We start from the raw sequence: 25,940 nt of genomic DNA on the forward strand, positions 1-25,940 counted from the left end.
GCGTGATTCGGATCGCTCAAGTGACAGAGTTCTTCGCAGATATTAAACGCGTGAACTGTCCTCGTTAGCGCAAGGGGTCGTGCCGCAGGGAGTGTCCGCAACCTAGCGCCGTGGATCACGGTCTCGGCCGCCGCGGTCCCTCCCGGCCGCCCGCGCATCCCGAAGAACCTACCGGTGGCTCCCGACCCCCGTCAGTTGGCCAGGCCGGTAAGCTACTAGACCTGGATCCGGTGCGGCACGAACATAATGACATCCAAAGGGGAGGGAGACGGGACACGAGCGCCTCCCTAACCTCAGCTCCCAATTGGTGATGTCTTGGCAGAAATCAGATTATTGTGGGTATGAGCAGTTCATCCCGATATGGCAATTGAGATATCTCTGTCGATCAACCAGCTCGCCCAAGTTCATATGCCCCGAGCCTGGCAGCGTTGGCGCGGTACTGCTGCGTCCAGAAACCCCCAAATGCACGAGGTGGTACACCTTGATAGAACCTCGGGTCCGGCGTCGAGGGTTCGGTGCGGGTACGCACGCATATCGAGACATCACTCGGGCAGTGACTCGGGGTATCTGAGCATGGTCCACAGGTCCCAGTGCCCCAGGGCCCCACCACCGCGATGAACAGGGCCGGGTACATCTGCTCGGCCAAGCGCATCCGGCTTCGCTCTCGCGCGGAATCCCCGGCGGACCGCACCTCTGTAGCCGGCAGCTCATGCACGAATGAGTCGTTTGTGCACGTCAGGAGCGTGTTGTGAGAGCCGACGAATCCCAAGTCCCAGCGTACAGGCCTTGCCATACTACACTGGCCCCGTTGCCTGGTGTCCCGGCAGCCAGTAAGAGAGGCACAATGTTCGAATAAGGGCGGATGGAATGCGTAGATAGAAAGTAGACCAAGCAAGATAAAGACTGGTTCTTCCAAGTGTGGCGTGCTAGAGCTGGCATTCTCATTTCTGGGGTCAAATCTCACCGGCGCAACAGCATTGATGCCCATGCCCGTTTTTATGCGGCCGTCACGGCGAGCCTGATTGCGGTCAACCTAGCGAATGAATTCAACGTTTTGTTTGCCAAGTCGATAAACCATTTCCAGAGCCTGTGCCAGGGGGCAAGCGTTTGCGCTGTGTATCCCGGTTTGGGCCCACTTGCGGGACCAATGCCATGCTTTACATATTGTATTCGATATTCCCAGGTGCCAGGCGACGAGCTCAGCACGGTGGCCCTCCGAGCTCAACTGCAAGGCGCAGAAATACGACAGCCTGCTAGTCAATGTGACCATGTTTGCGCTATGGTCCCTTTAAGCTGCAATGCTTGCACCGGAGCATCTGTCGTTTCTCTTCGCTTTCATTGGAACTGCGAAGGATGGACGAATGGAGGATGAAGAGCCGTAGTTTAGGTCTAGGAGATATGGTCATGGGTCGAGAGAGGGGCAATGACGGGGAGAGAAAGAGAGAAAGCGCTGCTTCCATCTTAGAGAAAGATCAAGATACATGTGCATGAGTTGAGGGGTCTAATCGCCAGACAGCCGGTTAAGCATTAAAATCATTGGCAGATATGAAGTTGTAAGAGCCTGGGCTGACGTGCAGATCGGGGCAATTATGACATGTCACAATCCCCTCAACATTTAGAGTAACCTAATCGCCCCGACGCTGTCGACCCTGAGAAGCCATTAATGACCGGCGAGCCGGGTCTGCGGGTGTAAAGGAGCCCCACTCTTCGATTTTAGGTGCTTTCTGGAGAACCATGCAGACCCAGCAGGGCCCAGAGCCTTGGCTCCGTAGGGGGAAATGACCTGCAGTTTCAGCTCCACCTCGTAGATCATCCTCAACAGGCAATTCGCCACTTATACCCACCCCTCTTCAGTTTCCTCCGATCGAAGCTTTAAAGTTTATGTAGTAGGGTAGCATCCAGACATAGTCCCGATCTCAACTACCAACTTTCTGCCCATGAACCATGAAGCTGAGAAGGAATATGCCCTCTCTTGCGAGAAGATCTACTAGCAACGCCCTAACTTCTCGTCGTCCTTCAATACCGTCGCCGCTGTCATCCCCATCCTCCGCAACAGCGACAAGCAACACCACACCCAAGAGGAAGATGTCTTCCACCACCACCACTACCACGGTGACGCCGCCCGGCTCGGCCACCAAGATCAAAGTCTCCCTCACGGGCCCCCAGGAGACTTTGCTAGTGCCCCTCATGGCGCGGGCCGAGGACGCCGCGCGCACGGAGCCCATCCTCGGCGACCGGCACGCCGCGGACATCCTGCGCCGCCTCGACACGGACCTTAGCAAGTTCCGCGCCGAGAGCCCCTTTGGCATGGGCTCGCGCGACATGTGCCTCGTGCGGGCGCGCCAGTTCGACGAGTGGGCCGGCGAGTTCCTGGCCAAGCACCCCAAGGCCACCGTCGTCCACCTGGCCTGCGGCCTCGACACGCGCTGCCACCGCCTGGACTGGGCGTCTTCTTCCGCAGGTCGCGAGGTGCGGTGGCTCGACTACGACCTGCCCGACGTGGTCAAGCTGCGCCGCCGCCTGGTGCCGCCCCCGGAGCACGGCGACTACCAGCTTCGCGCCGCGGACGTGACAAAGGACGACTGGCTGCGGCAGATCCCGACGGACCGGCCCACGCTCATCCTCATGGAAGGCCTGACGCCCTACTTCGACGAAGCGACGGGCAAGCGGCTGATCCAGCGGCTGACCGAGCACTTCTCGCCCGTCTCGCCGCGGCCCCACGAGATTCCCGCGTACGCGCCGCACGGCCACGGCCACCAGCTCATCTGCGACGGCGTGGGCTCGGCCATGAAGTTCTTCGGGGGCCTGCTCAGCATCACGCGCGCGACGGGCTCCACCTTCAACTGGGGCTTCGACGACCCGCGCGAGCTCGAGCCGCTGCACCCGCGGCTCCGGCTGCGCGACTGCGTGCGGCCGGCCGAGCTGGCCGAGGCGCGCCGGTTCGTCTGGCCGCATCGCGTCTTCATGTCGACGTGCTCGTACATTCCCAAGCTGGATAATCTCATGTTCTACTTGCGGTACGATTTCTGAAGTGGGACGGGATGGGATGGGCTAGAGCGAAGTTCGTCTCATCAGGTGATGATGAGAGGCACACTCATGCATACCAGCTTCGCGTCTCCGGGGAATACACGGCGGGCTCCTGCCCGGGACGACAAGAGGCACGTCTGATCTATTGGCATTATTTCATAGACGTCACGAGGGAGCGAGGGAAGAAAGCAGTTAGATTAGACATGAGAACTTAGCGACGGCGTTAGAGAAGATCGGAAATACACATGGTCTTGTGCCAAACGGTTGCACCACATTTGACATTTCTCTCCAATGCACATCCATTGACTTTCCATGTAATTCAATACTTGAGACACTCATATTTTGGTTATTCTAGTTGGATTTGAAGCTATTTTCGTCTGGAAAACTATGTACAAGGATCGGTGATGCATATACAAAGTATGCCATATGCCGCCAGTATACCCTAAACATCCTTGTCCAACACCCCCAACACCATGCAAAGTCTAAACCAGCGGTAGCACACATGACTTGCTCATCCTTCGCCGGGTAAAAATGCGCCGAGCTATTAAGTAAAAGAATTCGTTAAAAAAAAATCATCCAGTCAACGTGTAGAGTTCCGCGACGGCCGTAAACTCCTCTGTGTAAAAGACACACCCTAAAATGCACAGTAAAAAAGGATGTGTAACAGTATATACGATCGAATAGTAGGAAAAAAGGTTGTCGATTGGTTCTGTTTCTTTCCTTTTCCTGTGTGGTCTCACCGGTCATTATTACAACCACATTAAATTCCTGCTCTGCCTCCTCGTCTGCTGCCAAAGCGGCCGGTCGCCCCGCCGCGACGGCGTGTAGGAGCTCATCGAGGTCATGGAGCCCGAAGACCCGGGCGCGGACGGATGCTGCTGGTACGGCTGTAGGTGTGTGTTGTTGTGGCCGCCGCCGGCACCACCGCCAACTCCCGCGCCGCCGCCCGCACCATCGATGGGGTAATTGTGCATCGACGAGCCCGCCGTGAGCGGCTCCGTGTCCTCGTCGTCCTGCACGTGGCGCATCGTCGCCCCGACGTCGCGGGAGAAGTCGTCAATTTCGCGCGACGGCCCGTTGTTGTGGGCGGTGCTATTGTTGTACATACCGTCGTGCGCCGGGTGTTGGGACCAATTGTTGCTAAAGGCGTGCGGGTTGTTGGAGTGGTACGGCGTCAGGGGCGTCACCACAGCACCGGCGCCGCTGCCGTTGTGGTAATTGTTGCTGCTGGGGTAGTTGTTCAGGTACTCGTTCGCGATGGGCGTCTGGCCCTGGCCGCCGCCGTAGGCCAGGGGCCATCCTCCGTTGCCATTGCCGCCGATGGGCGTGTTCGGCGACGGGCCAGAGACGGCAGAGACGGGAGCGGGCCCACCGTAACCGTTGCCGTGGCCATGGCCATAGCCATGGTCATGGTCATCCGCAACGTGCCTCATTTTACCTGCTCCGGCTGCCCCAGCTGCTCCGGCAAGTGCTGGATGCTCGTAGTGGGAGTATGGCTGGGCATGATGGGTCGGCGGCGTAGTCTGAGGCTCTTCTTCCTCTTGCCATGTGGGCAGAGGCGCGAATGCGGCGCCATGCGATCGCGGACTATTTGGACAGACACTCCGAGGTTAGCAAATCGGCTTTACGATGGAACGACGAATCGATTGGAGGTCCAAGCCACCATGTGGCTAGCTCCAATAGCGAAACAAAACAGGCGCCAAAAGATTTGTGTTGAAACACGAAACACCAAACTGCTTTGTCGCAGACTCGCTATGACATGACTTACCTCGGGTACTCGCTCGTCGGGACCGGAACTGGCGCCGGGCCTGGCCCCCGCCGTCTATTTCGCCGCCGTCGCAGGCAGCAGAACAGTAGCGCCAGTAGTGCCGCTAAAAGGGCCAGACCCCCAATGGTTCCCCCCACAATGGCGCCGGTGCGGTTGTATCCTGGGCCTGAATTTTGTGACGTCGGGGGAGCAGCCGGCGTGGTGTTGGCTGTATCGGCTGGGGCACGAGAAGATGTCGGCGTGCCTGACGAGCTCGCTGGAGTCGTGGTTGCCGAGCTGGAGGAGGATTGCGAAGAGCTCGAAGAGCTCGAAGAGGAGGACGACCTGGAACTGGACTCAGACAACGAGCTGGCCGACTTGGTGAGCGCAATCGAGGTCTGCACCAGGGGCAGCGTGGGCTTGCCGCTGGCCCCCGTCTGGACCGAGGTGGCCAAGTTGGACGCCGTCCCACAACCGTACTGGAAGAAGCCGCCCGGGAACGAATTCTTATAGCACACGTTCCGCCCTGCGCAGGTGTAGACGTAGGGGTTCACCTCGGTCTGGGGCCCGCTGTTCTGGTCGACGCACCCCGTGAAGACGCCGGTCGTGCAGCTGCCGGCGTTGGGACAGCACCCCATCACCTTGTTCGCCTCGTCCAGCACGCAGTGCGACCCGGCCGAGCACGTCGCCGGGAGCGCCGAGTCGCCGCCCAGATAGCCGCATATCGTGTTGTCGGTCTGTCGGCGGAAGAGCTCCATGGGCGAGAGGAGAGGGGCCGCCGTGGGCAGCGGCGGCCACATGATGACGTTCAGCTCTTGGGGTTCGATCGTCTTGGTCTGTCGGGGCAGCAGGGCATGCCCGTCCGCCAATCCCCCCAGCACGGTCGAGAGCAGAAGGACGGCGGCGGCCGGGGGCAGGCGGAGGAACATGTTGTTGCTGTCGCGTGAGGAGGTTGGGGGAGTTGTTGGGAGAGCCATGGCTCGCTATAACCCCGAGGACATCGGACGGGAGTGAGTTCCTGGATCTGAAGCTACGAGGTTGTTCAGATTTCGCAGACGGAAAGTCGCATCAAAAGGGTAAAGAGGCAACAGGACGAAGTCGAACGACGGGAGCGAGTGGCACTTTAACTACGTGAGGACGCCAGGCTCGGCACTGACTACGAAAGAGGCAAATACACAAGATAATCCTGTAACCTTAGGGAACGACCTGCATATACGTAGCCAGGATCAGACGGTCGAAAAAAGGGCCCAGGCAGTGCTTGCTGTGTGATGGGGGAAGGCTGTTACATGCGGCGGGTTTGGTTTTCTGGCTTCCCATCTCAAGCCCGAGTAGTAACCTTGCTGACTACGTTCCAAGGTCCGCTCCATCCTTTCGCGTCATAAATACCACCTGGCAAAAGGAAGCAGCTGGGTCCCCTGTCCCACGCGCGAGTGTGTGGTGTTTGGTGTGTGGGCGGTAGGCGAGCGAATGTGTGTGCTGTTTCCTACAAGGGTCTGAGCTTTTAAAGAGGGCTGCCTTGTTGCCGGTATATCGTCAGATCTGATCCATTGTCGAATCCTTGCGGAATGAAAATAGTAGGTGAGGTAACCGCATGGTGGAGATGCTGGATTTAGACGAGCCAATCCGCGGCGACAAAGGTTGCGGCAGTGAACGGACGGGTTTGTTGGCTTCGCCACCCGTGTCACTAAAACATTTCCGAGGTTGACGTTGGCCTGCGCGCGCAGCATCGTATTGCCTTCTGAGTTGGGACACACATCCCGCTAAAGACAACCCACCACACCGGACACCCACTGACCAGTTGGGCAGACTGGCAGCAGCAAGTGGGCGGCCATCTGCAGAAGTCAGCTGCACCAAAGGACCGACGTTCTCAAGGTTAGGGGGCCGATGGGGAAGTACCTGACGGATCGGTCAGTCAGTCAGGTGTTGGCTTACCACCTGCATCGGCCCCTGCTGCTGCTGGCTGGCTGGGAAAAAAGGAAAGGCGGGGATGCGCGAGGGTCCAGGCGAATCAGACATAGCCTCCCCCATCCTCTAGCTCGACTGTTTCTATTTTCATCTCCGGCTACTTGCTGGTGACATTAATTGGTGGCTGCGGCGCAGTACCGTTGGCGCTATTGGCTCTGCCGAATTCCATACAAGACTTTTTTCTTCTTCTCTTGCTTTCCCATGAAATACTAATAAGACCCGTCTTCGAAGGAATGCCAGTTCAGTTGGGAGGATGTCGAAAAAAGCACGATCAAAAGCTATGCTTTCCCAGCAGCTGTACCTCTAACATCAGAGCAATGCAGGGCAAGCTTTGGGCGGAGTCCAAGGCCGAAAGCAACAGGTGAGCTGGGAAAAAGTCAATAGACATCGACGTCATGCTTGTCCCCTAACATGAATCGTGGCGGGCAATATGGCTTCATCGCCAATGTACATATTGAGGCCAACTGACTGTGCGCGAGTTTGCCATGTGAAGTGGAACAACCCAGTTCCAGAATTCCTTTCACATTGGCATTGTGCCGAGCGAGGAATGGGGAATTGGGAAGCAAACTCGTGGAGCCGACCCCATTGCGGTACCGTACCGCGCCTACAGGTGCTTGGCGAGCGTATCACTCTCCCAAGCTCTCCAAGTTTCCGTCTTGTCTGCGAGCATCCCAAAGGAATGGCGATTCCATGATAAGATTCGCGTGTATGCGGCCGATGCTGTAGCATTAAAGTTGTATTTCCCCATTGAGCCGTTTCTTGGGAACACAATCCTGGACAGAGTTGCTCAATTGGCTTTCGGGTTCGACGATCCTCTGGCGCTCCACAGAATGGCACGGCGGTTCGGACCCTATCCGAGTCCACGTGCTACTTATTGATCCGAGAGGATGAAAGTATCAAGGTAGAGTTATTGCGGGAACAGTTCTGGGATCCCTTCTTGGATCAACTGGCCACTTTCATCGCAAGTCTGGTGTGATTTTAACGCAAAAGTATCGTATTCGAGTTTCACAGCAAAAGCCCGGGGCAAGGCCAGCCTTACTGCGCCCAGCCCTGGCACAGCTTGAATCGCGTAGGTAGTCTAGGCCACCGCATACATATCAATGGGGGCTGATTGCTCGACGAATGAGCTTACGTTGCATGGCAGCTGAAGTGCCTCCCTTACTGGCCTCAAGCAAGCAGCTCGTGAAGTATGGTCTATAAGAAGCTGTTTGAGCCGCAATCACGGCGCCACTTCAACAGGCTTAAGCCGAGTCATAAGCCAAGCACGGCCGCCGCGGCTCTGGCCCAAGACACTCATCTGCTCTGAAGGCGCTAGTCTTGCATGCAAGCTCTCCTCTCGTCTCGCCAACCACTTGCGTGATGGAGCTGCGTCTTTTGCCAAGGGCCCGGAGAACGTCGTCCAAATTTTCATTGATATGGGGCTTTACCTGGAAGGCCCTTTTTGTCTTCTCTCTTGGGGTCTTGGGGTCTTGGGGTCTTTCCGCTAGCTCCTCTCACTTACACAAGCGACCGAGGCCTGAGCGAAAGGCACCCACTGTATTCTGACGAATGACTGCGAGCAAATAGTCTGGAATAAGGTTTGGCCAGCAGAGAAAGACCGGCCGGAAATGAGAAACGAGACGCGCGCGCTCCGCCTCTCCGCTCCTGCCGCACCATCCCACCCGCAGTTCGTGGAGCCGTTGGGTGCTCTGACACGGACAGCTGAGCTCGCGAAGATGATGGCCACAAATGATTGGCGAAGATCTCTATTTTATGCCGTCCAAGGGATAGCAGACCTGAAGTCCTGCGTGCTCGGGCCGGCGAATTGGGAGAAACTCCGACTGACATCGGCTATCGCTATGCTGGGTCTTGTCCCGACTTGTCTAGCCTGCCGAGATCACGCTGGTCCCTCCTAAGCTAATACGATCGAAGCAAACAGGATCTAGTCACATCTCGCAACGATGGTTTCGATCTTGATAGGAGGGATCTCGTATGGTGGCATTGGATAGTGCCTGTTTAGAGGCAGGCTAGGCCAACGAATGAACGATAGAGCGCATTTGAAGTAAGCAGCTTACAGCAAGGCAAACTCTGATAGAGTTGAAACCAGGAACCAGGCCCTCAGCTTGCCCTGAAGGTTTGCAGGAACCACTGGCCCGAGGTAGGGTCAAGGTAAGGGGGGGAGGGGCCCTGGTGCCGAGCTACTGTGTCGCCCTGACTTGGAGAAACGGCGATGGATGTTTTGCAGCTGGATATCTACATGTTACCTACTAGCGACTCGGCGCTCCTGTCGCTACCGAACATACAGAATGTCTATCTAATTTCAGGGCATGGGTGGTGAAACGTGTTACATATAGAGTACCACCAGATAACAACCCCATCCTCGGATGCAACTCCATCCTATCCCATCCCATCTCATCTGTCACTCCGGTGGATCCGGAGAGCGACCCGCGGAGCAAGCTACCAGACGCCGTCGAATCTAGTTTTGACAAGACCCAGCACCTTGGGTCTTACTGGGCCATATCGGCAAACAGAACGGTAGGGTGGGAAGCTGGAGCCGAATCTAAGTAAGATCTTACACATGTTTAGTAAGTGAATATCAATAGGGTAGGTGCGTGTTCCCGCAACAAGACACAAGTGCTGATGTACTTCTTCCAATGGTTCAATCATTACCATAAGGCTAGCAGTAATATCGATGTGTTTTAGTAGACGATGCATCAAGCCCTTACATGGAGTCGTCATGACTGGCTAGGAGGGAGCTTGCATCGAGATTGATGGAAGCTAACAAACAAACGACATCTATCAGATAGCATGACGAGCATGATCAACGAAGATCAGCCACGCTGCCCAGCTCCTGCAAGTTATATAACCCGAGGCGTCACTGCAGACCTGTTGCCTCCACGTCAATAGGTCCCGTCTCCAATAGGCAGCTGTCATGGAGTAGCGGCGCTGGATACTTGATTTTAAGAGAGGGGTGTCCAAGTCAAAGCTCAAAGCTCAAACGGCCAACCCGGGAAGGAACCACCTTGGCCCAGCTTATGACATTGGTCTGGACCACTAACTCGTCCATTAGCCTGTCGTTAGGTCCGGCAAACGGTCCCCAAGATGGTGTTAGCCTTCCGGCGCAAGGGTCATATTCCAGTTGCCGTGATGGGAACGTGAAGTGATGATCAGCGGCCTCGCCTAGATGGTCCTAGAACCACAAGTGGCTCGCTCCCACCAAGTAGGCATGTTGGAGATTTTCCTACAGTAATAGGAAAACAGAGTAACTCGACCACGTGGTGTGGGTGGATGCTTGTAAGTGTTTGCATAAGTACCCATTTCCTCTATCCTGATTGCTGCGGAGTCACACTTGAGATCAGTACAAGTTGGTGGCATACCCAGTCCCAGATCCAGACCCCTCCTGACATAAACATTGAACTTACTCACTTACCTTGATAAGTCCGGTGTCATTCCCATCCGGCAGGCGCCAGCATCTCCTCCACAGAAGCTTACAGTCACAGCTCCTTCCCGTGACCCAAGACAAGTCACAACTACTACTACAACACTGGGCAATCATTTTGTTTCCAAACCTCCAATCGAGTGCGAACACATCCAAGAAAGCAACAGGTTCGGTGCGCGAAGGCACACCTCGACGTTGCAGCCATGCCGGTCCAAAGCCAGGCGGCGCTCAGCCATTGCCACAAGGTACGACCAGCATCTCCCCAGACGAAGGTATTGGGATGACCTGGAAGCTAATTTGGATATAAGGCTACCGTCTTGGGCAACAAGATCTCCATCCACATGCTCGACTTCCTCAGCACAGTCAAGACTCATCCCCACGGTTTCGTGGAGCTGGCCAACGAGTTCTTGGATCTCTGTCGCATCATGTGGGCACTGGAAGCTGGACTCACGGAGTCCACACGAACGAACCAGCAGTTTCCTGCCGAGATGATCCAGGAGATGGACAAGAAGTTCAAGTCGACCTATACAGATTTCCAGCACCTCGACCAATGGGTTGGCCGCTTCCTCGAGTACGAGAGGCGAGGAACTGTGGGCAAGATACAGCGAGGCTGGCGCAACATGTTTGCAGACAACGATGTCGGCAAAATGAGAGAGTCCATTGGAAAGTCGAGAGAGTCCCTGAAGATGAGCTCCCTGGTCTTCCAATGGTCTCTAGGTGACTCCGGTGACTCCAAGATCGACGACTCTTTTGGGATGGGCTACACAGGCCTCGCCGCAGCCCTCGATCGAGTGCAGAGAGGCCGAGCCGTGACCAACATCACCAAACTCAAGACACTCGAGCCGCACCTTAACGATATCGAGGAGACGTCCCCGATGTCTTCAGTCTTCCCTCTTCCACCGGTGCTCGAGATTGGTAGAGGATCCTCGACAAATCTTTCGCCCTTCGACGTGATTCGGGACGACAATAGTTATCAACAACAATTCTCGCGCATGAACTCACCTCGCGCACCCTCCGTCGCCAAGTCAATATCGCACCATACAAGCTCGTCGGCGTCAGTTAGAGACCGCGTGTTCTCGCAAGCCGATAGCTTCGACAGAAGAGGTACACAAGATGGTCTGGGCCTGAGTGGCATCCTTGATAGCGAGACAACCGTTGGAGACTATGAATCGTCCGACTCTGGCCCTATCAAGATTACTCGAGTCACAGCAGACCCCGTCAAGATGCCCCGTTGGAGCCCAAGGAACTCTACCGGCTCCAGCACCCCGGCCCTCAGATCGGCTTTGGTTTCAGCCATCCAAGACCGGAACAGCAAGCTTGTGGAGCAGCTTCTGGACCGTGGTGTCCCGCCTGACACTGGACCAGAGAGCCATGCCCTGAAGGAGGCTGTTCTGCGCCATGACCTCGAATCGGTCCGTCTGTTATTAGTCTTTGGAGCAGATCGTAAGTATCTTCCTTGGCCTTTGCAACATGTATGCTGATTAAACCCGCAGCCAACTCTCCCGACAGAGACGGTGTCACTCCATTGTTTGCGTCAGTGGAAGAGTCCTTCATCGATGGTGCTAGTTTGCTACTCAAGTACGGAGCAGATGTAAGCCTACAAGATGTACATTTGGGTTTCCAAAATGTCGACTAACACTTCATGGTAGGCCAACCTCGCTGCTGGGCCAGCGCTTGAAACACCCTCGGACTCTCAGTCATCGAGAATAAGTTCAGCTTCGCGAAGCTACTGTTGACGTACGGGGGAGACTCCAACCACGTTATGAGCAACGGCGACACCATTTTGATCAAGACGATTACCAAGGCGCGCCCGCTCAAATTCATCAAGCTCATGCTGGCATACGAAGCAGACTGTGAGTATTTCCATCCTTGCCGTTGTTAGATCACGTCGGCTTACTAATATTTCGCTGTAGCCAATGCCAAGAACAGAGAAGGCAAGTCGCCTCTCTTCGAGGCAATCACGGAAGGTCGCGCCGATATTGTCGCAGATCTACTGGATGCCGGAGCCAACCCTAACCTCCCTGGACCTAAGCACATGCTGTGGCCAGCGATACATCACACACCTTGTCTGAGGCTTCTTCTTGCGAGGGGTGCCGACCCTAAGAAGGCCCCTGGAATCAGTACGTATTTCCCTATCACATCAAAGAAATCGGGATACCCCCTTTCGGTTGCTACCCACCTCAAAGGTCGCATGATGGCTGACATATCGTTTACAGTGGAGCTGGCGGCTTCGATTAACAATATCGAATCGGTGCGATGTTTGCTCAAAGCCGGCGTTGACCCCAACGCCAAGAAGGATGGAGTTTATACGCCACTGTGCTCTTCAATCAGAGACAACCGTGCCGATATTTTCCAGCTTTTGTTGGCGAATGGCGCCGACCCGAATGTCCCGGCTTCAGAGTATCCTGCATTCAAATGTGTCACTCACTACCGGCCTCAATACCTCGCGCCTCTGGTAAAAGCGGGCGCCGACCTGAATTCCCCTAAAGGAATCTTGGAGACGGCCGTTCAAAGTAACAACACAGAGGCCCTGGAATGGCTCTTGAATGCCGGGGTTTCGCCAAACGACAAGGTGCCCAAAACCGGGGCAACGGCTCTGACTACGGCCATCCGAGAAAACCGGCCAGAGCTGGTTGACCTCCTGCTGAGTCGTGGAGCTGACCGTAAGTCCCATGCCCCTATTATGAGCACGCAGTTCATTCCCTGACCAATTCTATAGCGAACGTGAGAGGCCAGGATTGGCCCGTATGCATGGCGGTCAAGCAGCCACAGATCCTGAAGAGACTGCTACCGGCGCTGGCTGAGCCAAGAGCCTTCAAGGGCGTGATGGAGATGGCAGTAGTGGCCAACCAGCTGGAGAGTATCAAACTCTTGCTACAGGCAGGCGTGAGCGTGGAGGACCGCAACGGCGGTGTTTTCTCGCCGCTGACCACGGCGATTCGTGAGCGGCGCAAGGATATCGTACGCTTCCTTCTGGACGAGGCCAACGCAGATGTCAATGCACCCGGCGAGCATCTTCCGATCGTCAAAGCACTTCGACGTTACGAAGACGGCGATACCGAGATCATCGAAATGCTTCTGGCCAGCGGAGCCGATCCGAACAAGATCTACCGCGGCCATTCCGCCTTCATCCAAGCAGTGGAGAACGGCGATGCGCATGTGCTTCAGCTTCTTGTCGACAGATGTGGCGTTGATCTTAATGCTAAAGACGATAACAACATGACCATTCTGGAGATTGCTACGAGCCGCGGATGGGATGAGGGAATCGATATCTTGAAGAATGGCAAGAAAGTCCGTTAAGGGCTGTCAAGGGGTGGGCTCGTCGCGGTGTTGTTGTTGTTGCCGTCACTTTTCCAGGCGTTTTATTTGTTTCATGATACACCCTTCACGCGAAGACGTTTCTTTTGTCAGTCGGTGTTTTATTCTTTACTCGCCCATTTCTTTTCGCGGCTCCACCAGATGTACGATAGATGATATGAGGATTCGATGTGCTGAGGGCATATCCGTGGTTCGCGAAAAGGTCAGCAGATGACGAACGAGATATACATACTTAATTAGCTACGGTGATCAATCATGTGATTGATCTAAATGGTTCAAGACGTCGTTAGAACCCTGGATATTGACGATCACGAGCAAAAAGTGCCCCCCATCCCATGCCAGCATGTCGTCGGATGTCAGCTCCTAATCTGACAACCCCCAACATCAGATCAGGCCAACCCTGGGGCCTGCATGGGTTTGGTAGCACAAGCCCTGCATAAGCGGCTGCAGGAAACGCGCACGGCCAAGCCACAGCAATTTCAACAGGACAACCTAATCAAGTAGGGTGGGATGTCCTGCGTGAACATGCATGGCCCCTTCCCAACTACTACTATATGCTGGTTTACGCAAGCCGAGATATCGCATCCTCCACTTACAACAAGTGGCATTGTTTCGTGGATGGAAGTTTTGGTCAGCTGGCGTGATTCCAAACGGCGATCACTGGGTGTGACGATGGATAGCGGGGACCCCACAGCCAGCAGCCCGAGTCAGTGGGCTCTTGCTCGCTTGGGAGGGCATTGGATGGCATGACAAGATAGGCGAAACAAGCTTTACTCGTATCTACCTAGGCCGCAGCTCGGCGTCCCTGCAAGCCTGCGCCGTCATGCTACTCTATGCACGGACCCTTTGGTCCGCTCCAGGCGCCTGGGATTGATATCTTCAAAAACTCAAAGTGCCCCTTTGGGGTGTTTAGCAGTCGGTACCGTCAACCACATCTTGTTCAAAAGAGCCCAGTCTTCAAGTACCCATTGTCTCGGGGGCCAACTCAGAGAGTAGGCAATCAGCACCGCTCCGACATCACCAAGATGCCCATCCGTGTCAAGGTGCGGCCGACGTCCCAAGGCGATCGGGCGCCTTCGCCTCACTGGGACAATGGCCAATACGACGCGGATCTGCCCGATATTGCCTACGATGACCAGTTCCGGGACGTGGTCAAGAAATTGTCGCTGTATGGTGTTTCTTCCGCCGAATTCTGGAGTGTGTGTGTTTTTGCAAGAACTGACCAAAGTGTGTGTGTCCAGCTACATTGCCGACGTCATCTACATCCCCAGCACTTTCGAGCAGCTCCGGACCACGTCCAATGGCGACTGTTTGCGTAGACTGGTCGATCACTTGAGTTCCAACGTGACAAACCCCACGATTGTGAATGCCCTCTTGTAAGTTGGGCTGCCAGTTCTGTTTTGCAATGTCCTTATCAACCGTATATCTGCACGTGGGGCCAATGTTTGCCAAGCATTCACCCCTCGTGGAACCCGTGGTTGTCAAAGCTGCATATCGCTGACTCTTTCTCAGAGCATTGCGTTGGCACTATGGCATGTCCAATGACGGGAGGGGACTGGGTGAAGCTCGCGCCAATGCCTGTGAGATCGTGGCATGGCGCTTCTTGACGCGCCTGTCGGAGCGTGAAGCTGTCGAGTACTGTCTGTACGAGATACCCGACCCCAGTGAGAGCTGCGGCTCTTTCCAACAGGGGGACTGTGCCGACCAGGGAGAAAGCAACGAAAGGACCGCCCTCCTCGGTGGCGGAAGCAGCACAGAGCGCCCACGGTCGCGGCGCCGATCCGAGCATGATTCGTCTTCGGGGAAAATGGGCTCTCAGAGGCGGAGCCAACTGCTCCAGTCCATCTCCAAACTCACCATGAGCTTTACCAGCGGCTCCGACAGCGAGGACGATGACGGTGATGACCCTACCTCCTCGTTCGTTCACCTAAACGCCCTAGAGATCGCCGCGGTGGCGGACGCGAAGAGGTTCCTTAGCCAGCATGTGGTCCAGAAGATCATCACCGGGATCTGGGACGGCGACATCATCTTCTGGGATCGCCTCTCGGTGCACTCGACCAAGAAGCCGCGGTTCTACAACCCCCACACGGCCGACCCCTTCTGCCGCCTTCGCGTTCCCAAGTACCTCAAGGCCTTCGAAGTTATGTTCTTCGGCGCCTTCATCTTCATCTTTTACGCCGTCTGCATCGACCAGAGTGTCCACAAGGTGACGCCCATGGAGGCCATGCTCTATATATGGTTTGCCGCCTTTTTCTACGATGAGGTCAGCGAGTATCTGGATGCAGGGTCGATCTTCTACGCCGCGGATGTATGGAATGTGTTTGATGTGATTATGATAGCTATTGGGATCTGTTTTGCCATATTGAGTAAGTTGCTCTTTGCCGGGCCTTTCAGTCGTGAAAGACTTACTAACCCCGTGCCATAGGATTCGTGGGTCTCTATAATGACGATCCGATGCTGATCGCCATTGCCTTCGATGTTTTGTCTTTGGAAGCCCTTTTCATGGTGCCCCGGATCTGCTCCATTCTGAGCTTGAGTCCTTACTGGGGCACACTTATCCCTTGCCTGAAAGCCATGGGAATGGACTTCTTGAAGTTCATGGTGCTTGTAGCCATTATTTACTTAGGTTTCCTCACGACCTTCTCCCTCGTTGGCCGGGAGTTATACACCTTTAAGCACATGGCGATGATCGTGACAAAGATCTTCTTCGGCTCTAGCTACGTCGGATTCGACATCATGAAGGACATTGACCCAATCTTTGGTGCGTCTCGATTCTTTGCATAAGTGTTCAAACTCGATGACTGACTTGCCCCTTACTTACAGGACCTCCTCTGATGTTCATCTTCGTCACGCTCAGCTCAATTCTCCTGATGGGCTCCCTTACTGGTATGCTCAGTAATAGCTTCTCCCGGGTCATTTCCCACGCCAAGGAAGAGTACCTCTACGTTTATAGTGTATACGTGCTTGAGGCCTCGACCAGCAACCGGCTGACACATTTTTATCGTAAGTCTGAAACGTTCGCCAATTGGGGAACCACCTAACCTTAGCTAACTCCCGGGGACAGCACCGTTCAACTTGATTGCCTTTTGCATCTTCCGGCCGCTCCGGCTGTTCCTGCCTTCCACCGATAAGTTCCGGCAGGCCAGAATCGTCCTTCTCAAGGCGACCCATTCCCCCATCGTGGGCGCCATCATGCTGTACGAGTGGACGACGGGCAAGACGGCGCCCAAGGACGGCTTCGGGTCGTTCCGGGGGCCGCGGCAGGCCTCGATCAAGCGGTCGCCCGCGCCCCCCTTGACGACGGACCGGATCGCGTCGTCGCGGCCTCGCTTCCCGTCGCCGCTGCCCACAAGCATCAACCAGCCCTCGCGCTTTTCGGCGGGGAGGCAGCGGCAGGTGGAGGACGATACGACGGATGCGCCGACCGATGTCGAGGTCCGCATTGCGGAGCTGTCGAGCAAGATTGATCGGCTTACTGCCATGGTCGCCGGGCTGCAGTCGGGGGCTTCCGGCGACGATACTGTACGGTCCTAGACTTTGGAGGGGTTGGCTTGTTGAGCACTACTGTTGAAACTACTGTAAATGGACAAGATTTGGGTGCCAAGGCAGCATGCCCTTGCTATGTGCAATGGACTATTACCCCGTGCATTGTAACATAGGGCAACCCAAGGATAGAGAAGATATGAAGTTTTGAAGCCGATTTACACATGCGCCCTTCGGGATGCAATGCTTGATCTGCAGCGACTTGCCCCGGGTACCGGGCCCATCTCCGTCGAATAGGCGACGAGGATTGACCCTAGACTACATGCAGCTCCAACCAATGACGTGAAAGCCTCCACTAGTTGGGGTACCCAATGGTGAGTCAGCTCGCAGTCAAGGTGACATGTATAAGGCGCTCTTTCAAACCCGACTTCGCTACAGCCCTATACTCATATACTGCAATTGACCGGACTAACTACTACCTATTGTAATCTTGTCTGTCTCTCCTCTCCCATTGAAATCGTATTCACCACACAGCCCGGCAACCACCCCCCGATCATGGAGCTACCCTTTGTGACGCTGGACGTCTTCACCAGCAAGCGGCTCGAGGGCAACCCCCTCGCCGTGATCTCGGTCCCCGCCTCGCTCGAGGCGGAGCTAACGCAGGCCAAGAAGCAGAAGATCGCGCAGGAGTTCAACCTCTCCGAGACGGTCTTCATGCACGAGCCCACCTCCTCGGGCGGCGACGGCGAGGGGTCGCAGCAGCAGCAGCAGCAGCTCCGGATCGACATCTTCACCGTCGAGTCCGAGCTGCCCTTCGCCGGCCACCCCACCATCGGCAGCGCCGTCCTGGCCAAGTTCCACTGGTATCCCGCCGTGAACACACTGCTGACCAAATCGGGCCCGATTCAGCTCGAAGTCCCTTCCCCTTCGGGCCAGAGTGACCAGCAATCGGTGCGCGCCCGCATCTCCCAAGACGTCCGCCTCCACCGCCAAACCCTCGCCGACGCCATCCCGACGGACCAGCACGCCTCGTTCCCCGGCCTCTCCCACCACCTCCCCGCGGTCCGCGCCGCCGAGCTCGCCGCGCCCGTCTTCAGCATCGTGCGGGGCATGACGTTCGCCCTCGTGCGGCTGCCGTCGCTCGAGCTGCTCGGCGGCCTCGACGGGGGGCTCCGGCTCGACTTTGAGCGCCTGCCCGGGGGGCCGCTGCTGGACGAGGACCGGCGGCCGCACGGGTTCGTGGCGCGGTATTATTACGTGGACCAGGGGGAAGAGGATGGGGTGCGAAAGGTCCGCACCCGGATGCTCGAGCTGGGCTTTGAGGACCCCGCGACTGGCAGCGCGGCGAGCGCGCTGTCGGCGTACCTCACCGTCGCGGACAAGGCTGGGCATGCGCGGTTTGAGATCACGCAGGGCGTCGAGATGGGGCGGCGGAGCGTGATTCAGGTGGAGACCAGGGCTGATGTGCAGGAGGGGGGAGAGGTGAAGATCCGGGAGCTCTGGCTGGGTGGAGAGGCGGTCATGGTGCAGAAGGGGACGTTGATGGTAGATTAAGTTATTACGATACATCTATGGAGAGAATTTTCACAATTGGAGCTCAAGACTGAAAGGAGCCATTCAAGAGGGGCATTGCAAATTTCCCATAAGGCGTTTTCCTGAAATATATTCGCGTTCTTGTGAGACCTCCCATCTGGAACCTGCCTCCCTTACTATTTGTCGTTTCTGGACGCCGGCACAAAAGAGACACTGCCTGACTGAGCGCGCCCAGGGTTCATAGCATCACGAGGCTCCGTTAGCGAAATATCAAACCGTGAAAAAATCTAGTAATTATTCGTTAGATAAGCGTGACAGACTAGATGGGAGACCGAGAGCTATCCTCTTGACGTACCAGAGCGAGTGCTTTGCTGAGCACCATCTCCGCGGCAGCCCTTGCCGGGTGACCATTCGTGCTGCCCAAATTCCCCCACACAATGCCAAGAGCACTCTCCATCGTAAGGCAAGATTTCTCATCGTTGGCCTCCAGCCACCGGTCCGGCCGAAAGACCTCGGCATCGTCGCCCCAATACTTCTTTCCCCACAGGATACCGAACAAGTCTGGTGCGACTTCGGTACCTGCCGGGATGCGGAAACCCAGTATGTTGTCGATCTCGTTCGGGGACTTCCTGAAGACCTGCGGTAATGTCGTGGCAGCATCCGACATGCGGCTTCCCTCTTTCACCACGGCTTGGAGGTAGGGCATTCCCATTGGCGACATGGCACCATGGGTGGATGGAGTTGAGGGGAGCCGGCTTCCCGGAACAACGCCCGATTCGATCTCGGCCTTCAGCCTGCTGTAGGCTGCAGGGCTTGACAAGAGGCGAGTGATGATTGTCGTGAGGGCATCAGCTGTCAGATGGCCCCATTGTCCTCTGTGGACCTGGTCAATATCCCTGAATGCGCTAATTCCGATCAGCGGGAGCAACCAACTCACAACTCATATGGTTCCCCCTTGATTCTCTCTTCATCTACATCACTAGTAGAAGTACTGTGATCCTTATCAGGACAGGAACAATTAAGGGGAGGATGTTAGTTACTTACCCGAGTTGATTCTGTGTCAATTGATAATCATCGCGGCAACTAGAGACGCGCAATACCCGAACAGGGAGCACTGCTGCGAGAAGTCTTGAAAAAGTCTTGCGTTTAGCTCTCGGTATGTTGCACCGACCTTGGCCTTCTTCCAGCGAAGCGCAATGTTTACCGGCCACAAGGTCCCCAAGGATGTTTGACACGAGCCAGCGACTGGCTGGGGCAATTTCCAACGTCTTGAAACCCCCTTTCGTTGAACCGAGTTCTTCTTCTATACGTCTGACGAGACGGCTGCACTGCTTATCCACTATCGCCTCCATATGTGAGTCACTCGTGTACCCGCACGGAGTAGCTTGCCGAGTATACTTCTTCCTGCCCAGGCAGGAGAACGAGCAGTGGCCCTGGCTTGGGCATGATGGCGGGGACCCTCCAGAGTAGCCGGAGTTCGGGGAGTTGATTCTCAGAATGCTGTCGATGTCCGATGTGATAAGTTGGTTTGGGCCGACACGGATAAGACCCCCTGTGTACGAGAATGGGTAAGCCTTGGGTTGTTGTGTTCAGAGGTGGGCTCATCATACCATGTTGACTAGATAGCCTCCATGAATTCAGGGTCCATGAGTAGCCAGAGCGGAACGAAGTCCAAAAGGGCCCAGGAACGTGACAAAGACGGTGCCACCAGTAGGCATGACGGGCGATGTAGCAGGCGAGTAGCAAAGATGACGCAAGAAGCATTAAAGCCATGGCTGAGGATTTGGTGTAGCCAACACTCCCGGCATTGATGGCTCTTGAGAATGCCGGGTAAGCAGATACACATGGCCCAGTGACGTGACGATGGCACAAGCCTTTATAAGGACTGAGCCATCAGGTAGAATCCCTGGCTCCTAGCCATTATGTAAAGCTTGTAGCGGTAGCAGTACCGGGCCCTCCTGGCCCTCTCCCAAGCTATCTGCCAGCCGAGTAAGTGAAGCCGTGCCATAGAGCCCGAGCCGTGCTTTGTGGCGGCTGCAAGGGAGTCCTGCATCCCTGGCGCCCAATCCCAAGCGGCGTCAAGCCTTGTCCAACCGAATTATTCAACCAGGTACGCCGTACATGGTTGAGGGTAGTAGAGCAAGCTCTTGTCGTTAGCCATTGTTCCATGGTAGGTTGGTTGGACCGTACAGCTCTCCCATCTGAGAATGCAGTTGCCTTGAGAAGGTGCACGTCCTGTCCGCACCCGGATCACTTATTGCCTATAAAATAGGAGGGTGTGTGCCTTATTTGAGATGAGGCGTGTAGATGGTCTACACGATCTTGCCTTGTATCACGTCCCACGACATCAGTCACCCATTCCCGTCCGCCAATCCTGGTTCGACCAAAGGAGCTCGGCCATAACAGAGGCATATTTATAAATAAGACCTTTCGGCCGGAAAGGCATGACCTCTGATGACACTCTACGCTGCCCAGTGATAGAGTCCCTACGCCTTGCGTCGATGATGGTGGAGTGGAAAGGACATGGTGCGCTCCTTGAACTATTTTGCGTGCCAGGAAACACATTTGACACTCAGATGACGCGGCCTGAACTGGGACATAGTCAATGCAAGTTTGGTCATACAATTGGCCTCGTTATGCAACTGCCCGTCCCCATCAGGGCAATAGTATCTTCCCGATGTGACGTACCTAGTCGGCGGGGCAAGTTCCGGCGTGGAACAAGATTTGTCGGTGCCATTTTCCTGCAGGAAACCTCATAGGCATACATGTGCATTGCTGCCCGGCATGGCCTCGACAGTGTAAATAGGGCAGCTGTCTCGGGAAACCGCAGTCTCTCGACCTCGTCTTCGAAAGGTCATTGTTCAGGTCCAACGCCGAGTTCCAAGCCACCGATAACATTAATAAATATTGCAGGATCTGTAATTCCATGTTCCAGGTAGTCGGTTCGCCCAGAGCTCTGAGGAAGCGGCCTCCCAGAATGATGGTAACATCTGCTGGTCGGCGCATGGACGCTGCGAATCAGTCCCAGTCAAAGGAAAATGATGGTCTGGCTGATGCCGGCGACAAGCATGAAGATCGAGATTAGCCGTGCCGAAGAACTACTGTGGTATGTCCTCGGAAGAATTCCCAGCACGAACATGCAGTCTGAACAACCTCTGCTCTGCACATACAAACATCTCGCCTTGTTCCCCGAAGCAAAAGGCTGAACACCCTCCCGCCACCTCAATGAGGCCCAGGGGCACACCGCCAGGGCTCCAGATCTCGATACCGTCTCCGCATGCCGCATACACATTTCCCACGTCGTCGCATTTCACCGCAATCGGAGCACCTTCCATGGCAAATGCAAAGACACGCTTATTTGCGAGAAATGGCTCGCCGCCGCGGACCAGGATATCAAAGGCATATATTGTAGTGGGCCTTTTCATGCATGCATCAGCTTTCAGTCATTGGCCCAGGACTTTGCCGATTTACTCACTGAATGGAAGAGAGGTCACCACCGCTGTTTCTCTTTGTACCTATATCTGTTACATAGAGCGTTTCCTCGTCTGGGCTGAAGCACAGCCCCGTCGGTGCCCCGAAGCCGTCGCCCACCACGCGGACACCGCCGGCCAGCTCGGGGTTGTACCGGTACACGTGGCCCGGTAGCTGCGGCGAGGGCCGGATCTCCTTTTCAAACCCTATGAGTGGATCCGTAAACCAGATAGAACCGTCTCTGGACACAGTGACTTGCTGGGGAGAGTTGAACGGCCGACTGCCGAACGAAGTGATGACTGGCCGTGGTGCCTTGCCGTGCGGCACTGTCCATGACACTATCAGTCGTGGTCATTACTTGAAATAGGAGAGCAGGCCTTACTGTAGTATAAGCCTCCTGTGTCAGGCTTCAGGGCGCCCTGTGAGCAGTACAGGAGGCCTTGAAGGTAGGTACATGCGCCGGCCGGCATGGCCATGTTTGGTGGAGGACGGAGCTTCGACCACTCAACAGCGACGACACCGCCATCGTCCTCGGACCGCTGCATACGGATCTTGGATATCAGCACTACGGGAAGCTGCGAGCTGCTCGTGGTCTGCAGCAGATCTGAAGTGACCCATAGCTCTTCGGTCTCCGGGACGTAGACGCATGCATTGTGGAAGAAGGGGCTGCGAGATGTGGCCAATGAACTAAGAAGAAGAGAAAACTCTGCGCCGTCTCTCTCGATGATCGATTCGAGGTCCGTATGATACTGTTTAATGATAATTGACTCCGGGCCAATGGCAGTGGGAACATGCCTAGGGAATTGGTATGGTAATCAGTGGGTATTTCGAAGTAACTCCCTTAGATGGAGTGTCCCACTACAAGTCAGAGCATACACATACTTGCTTCTCAGATCAACGACCTATAATTGGTTAGCCGCCTTGTTCCAGTAGCTTACATAGGTATGTAAATATATTTGCTGAGTTCCTCACCTCGAAATCTGCTCGAGTCGATTCGATGTCAGATTGTACAAGGGCCGCCATCGTGAGCGAACCTGGATGACACCTTCTGCTGGTGAACTAGAAATACGCATGCAATTGCATGCATGTCGACCAATGTATTAGCTAGATCAACTCGGTACCCATTACTTCCATAACCAGTATGTCGCTTTCGGCGAACAATTCGCAGTCACCACGGTAAGGCACGAGAACAATGATTGCTGAAGCTTTACTGGAACGGGTTGAAAATAGATGTATTGCGGTTGGCCGACGTCCACAGTATTACCCCGCCAAAAGTTGGGTGGCATGCATTGCTACTACCAGGATCAATGATGCCTCAGCAGAGTAAACATCAAATTCGATAAACCTCGAGTTGCATGTACATGACAATGCGTGACTTCCAGTCTCATTTCTTTCTTTTTTTCGGCCATATTGTGGCTGACTTGTAAATTTCAAAGCACCTAATCCAGCCCCGGGTCAAAGTGACTGGCTGCGCTCGGCAATCTTCGGCTGTGGAGGGGATTGCATGTAAGAAGCTACCACTTAGTTACTGCCCGGATCTTCTGGGTGAGTGCGGAATTAGTGACTGCCCGTACTGCACTATTGCTAAGGTCACGAGGTCATTGTTCAAACCTGAGCACGAGCGGCGCATAAACAAATACCAAAAAGACCCAACCGCAAACGGAATGACGTCCGTGTCCCATAGTTGAGGTCCATCAATTACCTAGTAGCAGGAATCAAGATTGAGCATCTGATGCAACCTGTCAGCGTTTCCTAAAGTCCGGGAAACTGCCTTCCCCTGGTCTATCCACCCTAGACGGAGCTTAGCCTCGCACCTGCCCCCAGATTCAAGATATGGAACTTCCCCATATTTTCTGTCCTGCCTGGATCGCCAAAACCCGAAAGTCGATGATAACCGTCCATATTGCCGAAGGCCGCCCCTCTTGACCTGGCCTTTTTCTGCTTCTACATCTCATCACCACCCCATTCGACGCATAGAAGCCCCGGCATGACCTATTCCTGCTAGGTTCACTTCAAGACCTTCCCACCCGCTCCTCCCGTTCGCCCCGACAGAAAACCTCCTGGTACGTCTATGGTGCGCGCGGTCTAGAGGCATGCCACCATCTCTCGGCGCACACGATGCTGCCATGTCCGAAGTGTCCGGCACCAGGGAGCCCCATGCGAACTCGATAGTCGGCAAGATGGACGGAGTCGTCAAGAAGGCCAGCGGCGCCATCTCTGGAAACAAGAGACCGGAAGCCCCTTCGTCACTCCCGGACAACGCCGACAGCCCGGTAGCGCAACGCCCGGATAAGCATAGCATGGACTACATGGTGCGCTCCGGTATTGCCGGAGGCATCGCAGGTTGTGCCGTAGGTCCCGCTCCAACTCCAATGCGCTCGTGGTCCCGGTCGAACCAGCGCGACTGACTTTGCATAAACTAGGCCAAAACCTCTGTCGCACCCCTCGACCGTGTCAAGATCCTCTTCCAAACGAGCAACCCCCAATTTGCGAAATATACGAGTTCCTGGGTCGGTCTCGCGCGAGCGCTGCGCGACATCTATGGGCGCGACGGAATGATGGGCCTCTTCCGCGGCCACTCGGCCACTCTCCTGAAGATCTACCCCTACGCGGCCATCAAATTCGTCGCCTACGAACAATACCGGGCGTTTATAGTCGGGTCCAAGGCCCAGGAAACATGGGGAAGAAGGTTCACAGCTGGTGCATTGGCAGGCGTCACATCCGTCTTCTTCACATACCCCCTCGAGGTCATCCGTGTGCGCCTGGCCTTCGAGACGAAGCACAGAAGCTCTTCGCTTGTGGACATATGCAAAAAGATATACCACGAGCAACCAACCCCAAAGGCAACACCCGGCGTCCCCGGGTCTGCCTCGGGAGCTGCCTCGGGAGCTGCCTCGGCAACTGCCGCCGTGTTGACCCCGCAGACCGGCATGATCAACTTCTACAGGGGTTTCTCGATGACGATGCTCGGCATGGTTCCCTACGCCGGAATTTCGTTCTTAACACACGACACAATGGGCGACCTGTTTCGCCTGCGCTCGATCAGGAAATACACTACCCTACCTCGGCCAGCCAATGCGCCGACGGACAAGCCAGCGCCTCTGCGCGCATGGGCCGAGCTGATATCCGGAGGCATTTCGGGGGCAGTATCGCAGACCGTTTCGTACCCGCTCGAGGTGATCAGACGGCGGATGCAGGTGGGTGGCGCCGTGGGAGATGGACACCGCCTTCGCATAGGAGAGACGGTGGGTCTGATCTTCAAGGAGCGCGGCCTTTCTGGGTTCTTCGTTGGCTTGAGTATTGGCTATGTTAAGATAATACCCCTGAGTGCCGTGAGCTTCTATACATATGAGCGGATGAAGACGGTGTTTGGTATATAAATAAGGGGCTGGCAAGCTCGAGAAGGATCGCTTGAGCGGAGTAAGGCGTTGGTTTTCTTTTGGGATACCTAGAGGGCAGCCTGCAGCATTTACGTGTGTGTATATGGATATCACGGGATTCGGTAGACCTAGCGAGCACGGCATCAAAGCTGTCTGCGACCAGATAGAAGGAGGATTCCAATGTAGCATTTTGTGGCATACAGTACGCGAAGATAAATTTGGTATTCTTCACATGCTAAACCCGTATAGTTGTTGACTCTTTTAAGTGAGATGGCAGCTCGTATGTTATTGCTTTCTTTCCTTTTCTTGATAGAGTTTGCCTGCATATAGACAGAATTGCTTTTTGCAGATCAAAATAGCACCCAAGGTCATTATCAGGGGAAACGTCAGCAGCCACAAGTCAGGCCAGCACAGAAGCCTCTTGGCGTCTCTCTGTCTCTCTCTCTTCTTCGTCCTCTTCTTGGGGACGGCTAGCTGACCGGTTTTAGCAATATGACGTCTTATATAAACTTCCGGCTGCACTAGCCGGGTGGACCGCGCATTTTCCTACTCCTAAATGCGTATAATATCGTTGCTTTCGGGCCGCCGCAAATCACGT

At 55.3% G+C, this 25,940-nt stretch overlaps 9 protein-coding genes across 9 annotated transcripts; 5 read left to right on the forward strand and 4 right to left on the reverse strand.

Annotated features, from left to right (window-relative positions):
• Positions 1-385: 385 nt before the first annotated feature.
• Positions 386-793, reverse strand: PG985_005182 (TLC domain-containing protein; the record flags this gene model as incomplete). Its single annotated transcript, XM_066824951.1, has 1 exon — positions 386-793. One exon carries the CDS (start codon positions 791-793, stop codon positions 386-388), a length of 408 nt encoding a protein of 135 aa, XP_066688111.1.
• A 1,292-nt stretch (positions 794-2,085) lies between these two features.
• Positions 2,086-3,030, forward strand: PG985_005183 (uncharacterized protein; the record flags this gene model as incomplete). Its single annotated transcript, XM_066824952.1, has 1 exon — positions 2,086-3,030. One exon carries the CDS (start codon positions 2,086-2,088, stop codon positions 3,028-3,030), a length of 945 nt encoding a protein of 314 aa, XP_066688112.1.
• A 746-nt stretch (positions 3,031-3,776) lies between these two features.
• Positions 3,777-5,751, reverse strand: PG985_005184 (uncharacterized protein; the record flags this gene model as incomplete). The annotated part of the gene is made up of 2 exons (XM_066824953.1): positions 3,777-4,614; positions 4,796-5,751. The coding sequence occupies 2 exons, from the start codon at positions 5,749-5,751 to the stop codon at positions 3,777-3,779; spliced, it is 1,794 nt and encodes a 597-aa protein (XP_066688113.1).
• Positions 5,752-10,360: 4,609 nt separating this feature from the next.
• PG985_005185 (uncharacterized protein) lies at positions 10,361-13,457 on the forward strand (the record flags this gene model as incomplete). The annotated part of the gene is made up of 6 exons (XM_066824954.1): positions 10,361-10,402; positions 10,466-11,600; positions 11,651-11,748; positions 11,863-12,010; positions 12,071-12,820; positions 12,877-13,457. 6 exons carry the CDS (start codon positions 10,361-10,363, stop codon positions 13,455-13,457), a joined length of 2,754 nt encoding a protein of 917 aa, XP_066688114.1.
• A 1,043-nt stretch (positions 13,458-14,500) lies between these two features.
• On the forward strand, positions 14,501-17,009 carry PG985_005186 (ion transporter; the record flags this gene model as incomplete). The annotated part of the gene is made up of 6 exons (XM_066824955.1): positions 14,501-14,643; positions 14,717-14,851; positions 14,988-15,841; positions 15,901-16,236; positions 16,299-16,478; positions 16,540-17,009. 6 exons carry the CDS (start codon positions 14,501-14,503, stop codon positions 17,007-17,009), a joined length of 2,118 nt encoding a protein of 705 aa, XP_066688115.1.
• A 504-nt stretch (positions 17,010-17,513) lies between these two features.
• PG985_005187 (phenazine biosynthesis-like protein) lies at positions 17,514-18,512 on the forward strand (the record flags this gene model as incomplete). Its single annotated transcript, XM_066824956.1, has 1 exon — positions 17,514-18,512. The coding sequence occupies one exon, from the start codon at positions 17,514-17,516 to the stop codon at positions 18,510-18,512; it is 999 nt and encodes a 332-aa protein (XP_066688116.1).
• Positions 18,513-18,810: 298 nt separating this feature from the next.
• Positions 18,811-19,937, reverse strand: PG985_005188 (uncharacterized protein; the record flags this gene model as incomplete). Its single annotated transcript, XM_066824957.1, has 4 exons — positions 18,811-19,366; positions 19,429-19,482; positions 19,536-19,546; positions 19,863-19,937. 4 exons carry the CDS (start codon positions 19,935-19,937, stop codon positions 18,811-18,813), a joined length of 696 nt encoding a protein of 231 aa, XP_066688117.1.
• Positions 19,938-21,589: 1,652 nt separating this feature from the next.
• On the reverse strand, positions 21,590-22,985 carry PG985_005189 (uncharacterized protein; the record flags this gene model as incomplete). Its single annotated transcript, XM_066824958.1, has 5 exons — positions 21,590-21,908; positions 21,967-22,288; positions 22,345-22,757; positions 22,845-22,864; positions 22,935-22,985. 5 exons carry the CDS (start codon positions 22,983-22,985, stop codon positions 21,590-21,592), a joined length of 1,125 nt encoding a protein of 374 aa, XP_066688118.1.
• Positions 22,986-24,088: 1,103 nt separating this feature from the next.
• Positions 24,089-25,342, forward strand: PG985_005190 (mitochondrial carrier protein; the record flags this gene model as incomplete). Its single annotated transcript, XM_066824959.1, has 2 exons — positions 24,089-24,313; positions 24,386-25,342. 2 exons carry the CDS (start codon positions 24,089-24,091, stop codon positions 25,340-25,342), a joined length of 1,182 nt encoding a protein of 393 aa, XP_066688119.1.
• Positions 25,343-25,940: the final 598 nt, after the last annotated feature.

Source organism: Apiospora marii, assembly GCF_038362585.1.
Source record: "Apiospora marii strain CBS 49790 chromosome Unknown utg000003l_segment0_segment0, whole genome shotgun sequence".
Lineage (NCBI taxonomy): Eukaryota > Fungi > Ascomycota > Sordariomycetes > Amphisphaeriales > Apiosporaceae > Apiospora > Apiospora marii.